At 37.6% G+C, this 10,633-nt stretch overlaps 1 protein-coding gene across 1 annotated transcript; it reads right to left on the reverse strand.

Annotated features, from left to right (window-relative positions):
* Positions 1-3,303: 3,303 nt before the first annotated feature.
* LOC117297441 (beta-1,3-galactosyltransferase 5-like) lies at positions 3,304-6,825 on the reverse strand. Its single transcript, XM_033780477.1, has one exon. The coding sequence runs from the start codon at positions 6,278-6,280 to the stop codon at positions 5,198-5,200; it is 1,083 nt and encodes a 360-aa protein (XP_033636368.1). The 5' UTR covers positions 6,281-6,825; the 3' UTR covers positions 3,304-5,197.
* Between the last annotated feature and the right edge of the window lie 3,808 nt (positions 6,826-10,633).

Genomic DNA, 10,633 nt, shown 5'->3' on the forward strand with positions numbered 1-10,633 from the left:
TGGTGATTTCCACTCAGGAAGAAGATTAATCTGCAATTTGATTACTCTATCTGAGAAACGTAACTTTCAGTAAGTTTCTCAGATTCAAATGTTGCGGATTAAAAGTGAATGTTTTCCCATAATCACAGTCTTTCAAAGTCAAAAGTTTCTCAAAATGTGTACTTTCCGAAGCTGCTGTAATTCTTACCAAGTAAGTTTTTCAGACTCATTACCAAACGTATACAAACCCTTTACACAGAGCCATTCATTGGGTCATGATGTTTGACATTATAAAAAAAACAAAAAAACACCATGAGTAATGTACATGTAGACTCATTTACAAACCCTGTCATGCCGAAGCTGACAATTAAACTGTGCAACTTGAGCTCATGTAACACTGACCTGTCAATAGCAGGGTGCTGTTTCATGTTGTGACAAACAAACATGAACATAACAATTGCAATTTACCCTGGTTCAACTCAACTGTTAAAAATAGAACAGCTAGTACTAAAAAAGGAGATGCTAATTCAAGTTGTGACAAAACGAAATGAACATACACATGTAGCAAGTGCCTAATGTACCTACATTACATTCCAGTCAATACTTCATGAATGCAATTGCCTCTACCCTGGGTGTCCTTTGAAATGTTAGAGTTCAGATTGATTTTAGGGACTTTTCATTTTCGACAAAGGATGGTTCTGCGACGGTTGTTTTCAGCACATTGTCGTTTTCAGCACAACGAAGATTCATCCCAAGTACTGTCATAGAAATTGAGGGACGACCGTCCTCAAAGCCGACGCATGCGCAGATAACGTCAAATGTCATCTTTACCGTCGCAGAACCATCTGTTGTCGAAAACGAAAAGTCCCTATTTTCCTCAAAGAGGAAACATGTTCCTTCATTGTATACATGATCAAGGGTAAATACTAAAATGGATGACTCAAACCATAGGCCTACATGTATAACTTTTTACATAATTTGAAATAAATGCAGCATTTCAAAAGTCAACGACAACAAGTAACAAAGCCGTTTCCCAAATATAGCGAGGCAAGATGCTCCATGGGCAAGTTACGTTTGTATGCTATCAGGAACATTATCTAAAAAAAAAAAAAAAAAATGCATCCCTTCCGATTGGTTTTTGGAGCTGAAAGTAACTTTGTGACTCTTGCAGCAATTTTACAAAAATAAAGCATCACTTTGGTTCTGAGCTGTCTGCAGCATTTTAATATGAGCGGCAGATCTTTTGATCGATAAGCTTTCTGTTTGGAACCATTTGAAAAGCTAAGCTTGTAACGGCCGATTGAGTATCAATAATGTCTCTCTATATTTCATGAGCTGGTTACTTCCACACATGTATCCAGCATCGAGAAATCTGACCTTGTCGAACAATAGTCTAGACTATCATTTTATTGTGAACAGCAAGCTAATCATTAACTTTTTGTGTTTATAAATAGGATTTGAAACTTTGCACAGTAGGTAGGAGTCAGGTGATGTTTGCACTGGTGTAGCACCATGTTTAAATCTCTTGGGGGCAACATCAGGTGAGGTTTGCAGTTAGTACTGAACATGTACAGTATTGAACAGGGTCGAATTTCATAGAACTGCTTAAGCAGAAAATATTGCTTAGTAATTTCATGCTTAGCAGATACGAGCAGGATACCAGTCACAAATTGTACATGTTGTATGGTAGAAATTTAACGACTTGTCCACAACTTTCAGTCTGATTCAGAGCGAAGTACTTTGTTACAGTTTGGTGACAACATGCAATTTCAGTATTGCAGATAAACATCACAAGAATTCTGGTGCCTCTTGAGATTTCGTACAGCAGTTTAAAGAAAAAAGTTATTATCCAATCTGTAATACTGATCTTTGCTTGCAGCCACTTTTTCTTGCCGAAAAAAAAAATATTTCAGAAGAGATACATGTTGTAACAAACATCTATTTTCAACCCACAAACAAGATTAATAAATTTTGCAAGAATATGATTTTTCAAAACTGTGAAAACAAACTCTAACCAAGAACCAAATTGATAGAAACGGATATTGGCACATGCCAGCAAGATTACCTCAAATTTGTTTTTCTTCAAAACTGTAAAAACAAAATAACCCAAATTTGTTAACGAGATAAAAAAAACGAGGTGGGTGAATTGCTGGCGACATTACCTCAAATTAATTTTGTTTTGAACATCTTTTTCTTCAATAATGTAATTGAACAAAAAACAAAAAGTTAAAAACCAAAAAAAAAAAAAAAAAACTGAGGTGGGCACATTTGCCAGCAACATTACCTCAAATTTGTTTTGAAATTTTGTTCTTCTTCGAAACTCCAAAAACCCCCAAATAAATCACCAAAAGTTAAAACAAAACTGGAAAAAAAATGAGGTGGGCAAATTTGCCAGCAATAATACCTCAATTTATTTTTGGAAACCATTTTCCTCCTTAACTGTTATAATAGAAATGAAAAACAAGGGAAGGTACGCGTTTGGTCATTACTCAAAACAAATATTAACTTAAAAACTGACTTATTAACGAGCATTGACATCTGTTGAGACATGTAGTATAAAACATTGTGGGAAACGACTCCCTCTGAAGTAACTAAGTTTTTGAGAAAGAGGTATTTTCTCACTAAAAAAATAAAAGACTTCTAGCTAGAAGCCTTTTATTCGTCCGACTTCAATGACTGATTGAGCCCAAATTTTCACAGGCTTGTTATTTTATGCCAAGTGAGAAGCCTAGTCTTTGACAATTTATTACCAAACGTGTACAGTGCCTTTAAAAACGAAGTGAAATGGAAAAATGGCACACTGCCAGCGACATAACCTCAGAGGCAGAAAGCTCCCCATTGAAATGAAACTGAAAGAAAAAAATCTATTGTCAACAATGACCATGACAGCAGAGGTTATTAAACTAAAAAACAAATCAAAAAGTTCAACTCAATCAATGACGCATTTGTCAAAAGCTCTGCTTTTAGGTGTTTCTACAAATTTGATAATTTTTCCTTCAGGTAAATTGTATTACGAAATAAAGCAATATTGATTCTTTCGATAACAGCTGCCTTTGGCAAACCATGTAGGCCCACAAAAATGTTAACAGTGGAGGTTGGTAAATAAAGAGCACCAATCTGGTATCGTTACAACAGCAGTTTTATATTAATTTTGGTTTTTACCCATACACCGATGTGTGTTAGCACTGTATACTCAGTACTTTCCCCGAGTCCTGTGAAAAAAATATCACAGGCATGTTACTCGGGTGGGATTCGAACCCACGACCCTTGCAATTCTAGAGCAGTGTCTTACCAACTAGACTACCGAGGTTGCCCGGCAGCTAGAGGCAGTTCGAATCCTATGTTTTTGCAGCGGGTACCGCAACGATATAATAGATGTTAACGACATAATAGATGCAACGATATAACAGTAGTTTTGTCGTTAAATAACTACATTTAGCAAAATGTTTCATTGCGCTTAAAAGGGCTTTGTCGTCACGATCAACAAAGAAGGCCTGTGGCTGTACAAGTACATGGCATTCTAAACTCTCACCAAGTCATTGCACAGAGGCCATTCTCTCTATAAAGAGGAGGGCGCGCATGGACAGCCGCAGGCCTGCTTTAATCGTGATGACACAGCCCCCTCTTTTTAAAATACAATACGGTGTAAAGTACCCGATACCAACTGATACGAGTGTATATTAAGTGTCTCAATGTGAATGGACTACGTATGTAGGTTTTTACATGTACCGAAAACAAGTTGAGCTGATTAAATGCATTTACTTTTTTAATAACCGGACCCCCCAAAATTCAATTCAAAATATTACAAAATAATTAAGTAACCTTACTGTGCATTTTTGAAGGCAATTTTAGGGTGACTTAAACCCCACCCCCCAAAAAAAAAAAAAAAAAAAAAAAAAAAAACCTTGAAACACATCACTCAAAATATTTTCATGTCACAACACTTTTTGGTTGGTTTCAGGTACTTGTACAAGTCATTCACAACCAGCTGCTGACATGGTGGATGCTAGTGTTATTTGTCAAATTGTAAAACGCAATGTTGTTACAATTCAAACTCTTATTTTAAATTGAAAGTTGAACTTTAGAAGCGATATAATACTGGTCTGCCAATACAGAACATTTGGAAGAAGTGCTATTCAGTGAACCAAAAACAAATTATTACAAATTTAGCACTTTAGAGATAAGTTCATTGTCTTCTTTGATCACAGGTTAAGGGTTAAAGGTCAAAGTCAGCAGGTTTGACCCTCAATACGATCTGGGCGTAACAATTATTTCAGATTGAGTTTTCTTTAGTAGAACCAACGAGGAAGATAAATCATTGAATCATTTTGATAATTTTCTAATTTAAAGCATGCAAATAAGATTAATTTTATATGCAGAACCCTTTTTAGGGATTTCCATGCAATAAATCTGTCACCTGTCCATATTAAATTTTGCATTGACCTGGCATTATGTACAAAATCAAGATTATAAACAAAAACTTTATAATTAGTAGAAGCAATATTTTATAATGAGAAACAACTCTAAAAAAGTTCATTGCAAGTCCAGTTTGGAAGAATATCAGATACCTATATTTTTGATTGGTTTTAGTATTAATTTTATGTAAAAAAGCCTGTTTAGGTTTTTAAAGCAAAACCGTAAAATAGCGTTGATTAAAAAAAGAAAGAAAAAAAAAAAAAAAAATCAATACCAATCAAAAACATTGTAAAGTTTCACAGAAGAATATTTCAACTCGGTTCTTTCGATAGAAAAAAATACTGAAGCTTGCAGGTTAACAAAGTCCTGTTCTGTAAACAAGATTGACGCTCTTGCTTTTAAAAGCGACCAAATAAATTGAATAAAAAGCAAACAAATCATAGGTTAACCATATCGAGTGTAACATTTTCAGAACAATCCCATCACCTTCAATGGGTGTGGCAGCCTTGGGTGTGGTAACTTATAAAGGAGGCCCAGAATTGCCCTTTAAAACATCTCGGAGCCTTGATTTTTGGATCAGTAAATGGCAACTGATTTACATGATCCAGTCCAGTGACAAAACTCGATCAAAGATTAAATTTCATGAGTGTCAACAAAGTGGCATTCCTGGTCAGTATCATTTACAACGGCTTCAGGTAAATTTCCACAACAAAGAAATGGACTTGTGTGAAACTTTACTGAGAAAACACGGGACAATAAACCTGACTTGCATGAACTTTGAAAAGAGTAATTCCTTTGGATTTCAGTTCCAATCTGACGCCTCCGCCTGACTGTTACATTTCATGTGGCACTCCACAGAATAACGGAATCCTAGAACCTGCTGCTCAGGTGTGACGCCGTGAACGACCAGTAAATAAAGGTAGTTGCACAGTCTCCAGTTCATGTTGTTTAAGGCAAAACGGGCAGAGTCTAACAGTGGGACGTTAGCCGATTCTGCGAGTAGACCTGTAAAGGCATCTTCAGCTGCGAATGCTGGGAGGAATTTAGCTGCAGTTACCATTGACTGGAGGACATCATGTGAGATAACATAACCAGCTCCACTGGCATAGACGGGAAACTCAGATGGTTGATAAGTTTCTCGGGAGACGTACCATTTGCTCCGTTTGTCTCGGATAACATTCAGGTTCTTCACAGCATACCCTGCATAGAGCTTTGTTCGTTTTTTATTTTGCGCATTTAAAAACTTTGTGAAAAGCTTGGAATTAACAAAGCAGTCGTCGTCCGTTTTGAGTAAATATTGCGGCTGGCAAGTTTCTAAGGACCAACTCATTCCATGCTGAACTTTAATGGTTAGGTTTTTGTAGCTGTCAATGTAGTTCCCCATCAGTAAATCTCCGTGCTCCTGGCTCTCTTTCTCCAGTGAGAGTTGTTGGGTTGGGTTTGTGGTCCGGCCAACCATGAACACCGTTCTCCATTCAGTGTTGTTGGGATCAACCCAATCCTTTCCCCACGTCTCCCTGATGGCCTTTCTTCTCTCGTAATGATTTGGAGCCGACGTGACCATAATCATAAGGGTCAGGCCGGGTTTACAGGAGGGCGATGGTACGGAACTTCTCCCATAACTCTTCGGATTCCAGACAGTCACGGTGAGAGCATCAAATGCATTCTGCGTTTGCTCCTCGAAACTATTTGGAACTGTCTTGATGCGACGACTTGAAGTTGAGATGTAGTCTTCATTGTGTAAGTTATGCTGATGTGGACTGCTATTTAGAAGGTTCATCATAAGTAACGTACTGAGCGTCATGAAAGTAGCCACTATGGCCGCTGATGAGCTCAGTATTTTGAGAAATATCACCTGCATTCTTCTGGCGTTGACGCACGGCATGTCATGGGTGAAGACTACACGATCAAAATAATATTGCACAGTCGAATTTCATTTGCCCTAAATCAGGAACTCGGGTCGGCAGTCAATAATCAGTTTCCTTTATAAAGTTCGAAAAGTTATAATTTTCATCCAGAATCAAGAATAGCACACATTATTCCTGACCTTAACAACAACGATGACGCAGAAGAAGAAAGAATGGTTTCGAAATCAAAAGCTATGTGTGTTTTTTACCCAGTGGTTGTCACCATAATCACCCTCCATCCATGCATATCACCAATCCAACGTTGCTAGCTCGGTCACCATGCTCTCCACATCAAACTCGAGTTGGTCCGCTTTTTGCTCCGCCACAGTTGTAAGTTTCTCGCCGATAAAAATGGCAAATTCAAGTCATTTACGCCGACAGTTAGTTGAAGAGTTCACGTGAGATGATTATCTTCTTGATAAATTGGATAATTATTGAACAGAATGACTGAAGTAGGCGAGGATTGATATGAATTAACCGCAGGTAGAGTTGTGGTATTTACACTGCTTTCGGCACACGCACAACACATGCACATTCGACTTCAGCTCCGAGTGTTATTTTGTGTGGATGGGGGGGATGGATGGATGTGGCGCGAGTGTAAAAAAATACACACCATTCACACACAACACATACGTAGAAGAACGTGGCATTCATGAAAAAATGCATTATGCATACAAACACGAAGCGCGTGATGGGTATATCGCAACGTGTAGATGGTTGTTGCTACATTTTTTGCAAAGTAAATAACAAAACGTCTTAAAAATACTTTATATATTACCAAATACTTTACATCTAGAAGATGAAATAATTTTATTTGAATATTAAGCACTGATTTGGCCTTTGTTACACAATTATGTTTGACACGAAGTATACGTTAAGAATGAAAGACTATCGAACGAAACTGACGTCAGAATATTTATAGGGGCTGGGAAAAGGAAGCATTTTGATTGGCTTATTTGGGGAGGTATGTCTCAGGCTGGTTTTGAGGGCAACAAACTTTGCAGTCGGCCATGATATTGTATTTACGATGGGAAAGTTTGTCGACCCAAAGCCAGTGGAAAATTAAATAATGTTTATCACTTGGTGAATTTAGGTTAATTTTGTCTTACTTTCGTTTTCATGAAATGGAAAATTGTTGGCAAGGAAGTTATGTTTTTATTGTGACCAAAGGTTTAAAATTTAGTACTTGTGTTGTTCATCATGTAAAATAATTGGAGGTTTAATGACCGATTAAATTCTTTTCATAGAAAAATTGGAATCACTGAGACAGTCTGCTGGCAAATAGACTTGATCGAGTGAGGTAGTAAAAATCAAACAGTTGCTTCACAGGCTCATCCTAATGAACCATTGATGAAACAGTTGCTTCATACTCATTTCTATATGGTACAGAGAACCTTCAATTTTAATGCACATTTGTCATGGCCGGGCTGCCTCTAATTAATTTTTGCCAAGCTCCCTGCGCAGTATTGGTAAGCACTATTGGTAATTACTCAAAATAATTGTCAGCATAAAAACTGCTTGTGGTAACGAGCATTGGAGAGCTGTTATGATACTATGAAAAAATTGTGAGACACGACTCCCTCTGAAGTAACATAGTTTTTGAGACAAAAAAGTATTTTCTCACTAGACTATATATTTAAATTGAAAACTTGAGTTGAGCGTCAAGGGTGTTTTTTCTTCCATTATTCTCTCGCAACGTCAACGACCAAGTTGAGTTCAAATTTTAACAGGTTTGTTATTATATGCATTAAATAATAACACACCTGTGAAAATTTGAACTAAATTTGGTCGGTGAATTTGCGAGAGAATGTTGAGATACATGTAGTACACCAAGAGAGAAGACTATAGTCTTTGACCAATACCAAATGTGTACAGTGCCTTTAAGATTAGGGACTTTTTAAAGACTCAATGTTTGAGTCACTATATTTTTTAACAAATAGGTTCATATATTTCATTTTATTGTTTTATGTTTTTGTTTTGCTCATAGCTATGATGGGCTTTATAATTAATGCCCCGTATTATTATAATTTTTTATTAATTTTCACATGAATTCTATTCAACTCCACTATAGTAAATTCCTTCCTTCCACCATGATTCATAATCGAATCATGGAGACAAAATAGAGAACCGGATACTTAGCAAGAACCATATGGAGTAACAATAAAGAAACCTCTGCTAATTCTAGAGTTTTTATCAAACAGTCATTGTCAAATATCAAGGGTGAACAATATAAATCTTAGCAGTGTGATAAATTTATACTAAATCATTAAAAACCACATGTTAATAGCAATCGTCTGCCACTCATGAACTTGATGGACAATTGTATCAATATACAATCTCATTGATCCATGTAGACTAGTCACATCTACAGTGAATCATGTAAAGTTTGTTGACCGAGTAGCCAGTCAAATAATAAATTGTGTTCCTCTTGGAAATTAAAGACGTATTCAAGAGTCATTCAGCATTACAGCAATGCGTTTCTCCTGTTTACATGTGTATGTAAATGAGACAGCACAGCAGATCGTGCGTGACCTTGGTATTTTTCATGTTAAGAAAACATTTTCCTGCTCTGTATATTTTATGCTTGGACAAAGATCATGGAGATAGAAACGTCCATGATTTTAATTTAACCTGCATATACTCCTCACCAGGGAGCTGAGATGGTTTAAGGAATGAATTAAGGCCCAGTGACGTGGGTAATAATGTTGGAAGCGCTTTGAGACGCCCTCCAGGTGTGAAAAGCGCCTATCAAAACTGGTTATTATTATTATTATTAACCATTGCTTATTATTATTATTATTATTAATATTATTATTATTGTTAACCATTGCTGAGAGTCCTTGCTCTACACTGAGTGCTCTCAGCATCTCTCAGTATGTCCTTCCTCCATGCCTTGACCTTATGTCTAAAAATCATTCATAAGTTGTGCTTGCGAGGGAAGGGGGCATAGAGCAAGGACTTTATGGAGAGGTTAAGGACAGGACAGGAAGGTGTTAACTACCAAGATTAGTAAACAAGCTCAGCGGCTTTTCCCATTTATTATGATTAATTAATAAAATGTAGGCTGTCCTTTGGGTGCGGAGGTCTGGTGATCTGTTAATACAGTTTCTGATTATTCATTTCCCTCTTGTGTGTGGAGGTCTATATTTACTTGAGATTTTATCTTGAGAAGTCTACAAGGGAAGCATCAAATTCATGGTCATGTTGACATGTCACCATAGCGTGCCATGAAGTCATGATGAACTTGCATTGGGAAACCACAGGGAACCATAGAGCATACATAACCTGGGGTCGATTTCACAAAGAGTTAGGTAGGACTAGTCCTAGGAGATTTACAAATTGCATGGATGGTCCTAAGTTAGGAAGAGTAACTGGTCCTAACTCGAGATAAGACTAGTCCTAACTCTTTGTGAAATCCACCCCTGCCCTTCTCCGTCAACCCCCCCCCCTTCCTCACATACAACCATTATTTTTGAGGCAGTTTTCAGGGATAGGTTTATGGCTCCTTAAAACCATAGAGCTATAAACTCTACATTAGGACATATTAGACAAATAATCCACATTTTTAGGGCCTTGCAGTGAAAAGTATATAAACTGCACGATAACAAGTAAACAGGTTGATGGCCTTCATGTAGTTGTAGTCACATAACATGGTCTTTTACATTGTACTCTTTAATATGCCAGAAGTAGGCGACATCCATTGAAATAGAAAGGACAAAATAGAGAAGGTCGACCATAAAGAAGGTCCTTCCTCTATTGGTAGACTTAAGGGTGGGGGATGAGGGGGAAGGGGAGAGGTGGTTTCCCTAAAAGTTCTTTATTTATTTATTACACACCCAACTGAACAATTAGCACCATTAACAGGATATGTAGGGAACATGAAGAAATGTTCAGTTTTAGATGTGGGAGGGAAAACCCACGCAATCAGGTAGTGACTGAACACCCAATCCAAGGCAATGAGGCTCCAGTCTGAAGTGGGAATCGAACCGGGGTCCACAGAGGGTGAAAGTCAGGGAAAGAAAACCTGGGCCCAATTTCATGGCTCTGCTTACCGTAAGCACAGAATCAGCGCTTACGGAAGCAGGGAATTCTGTGCTTACGGCAAGCATATTTCAAGGGTTAGCAGCGAATTTTGGCTTCTGCGCATGCGTACTCCACGTTACTAGGCATTCTACGCTTACAAGGCTAGCACAGAAATTTGGCGCCTGCACGTAAGCGGGGAATCGTGATCGTAAGCACAGAATTCGGCGTTAAGCAGAGCCATGAAATTGGGCTCTGATCTCGATTCTTCATTAAATGTACACAAAATTACAATACACTCCAGTGTGCAA

The sequence above is a fragment of the Asterias rubens genome, chromosome 12, assembly GCF_902459465.1.
Source record: "Asterias rubens chromosome 12, eAstRub1.3, whole genome shotgun sequence".
In the NCBI taxonomy this organism is placed as follows: domain Eukaryota; kingdom Metazoa; phylum Echinodermata; class Asteroidea; order Forcipulatida; family Asteriidae; genus Asterias; species Asterias rubens.

Excerpts from the sequence above, each read along its gene's own strand:
- LOC117297441 (XM_033780477.1), bottom strand. The coding sequence starts at position 6,280 with ATGCCGTGCGTCAACGCCAGAAGAATGCAGGTGATATTTCTCAAAATA.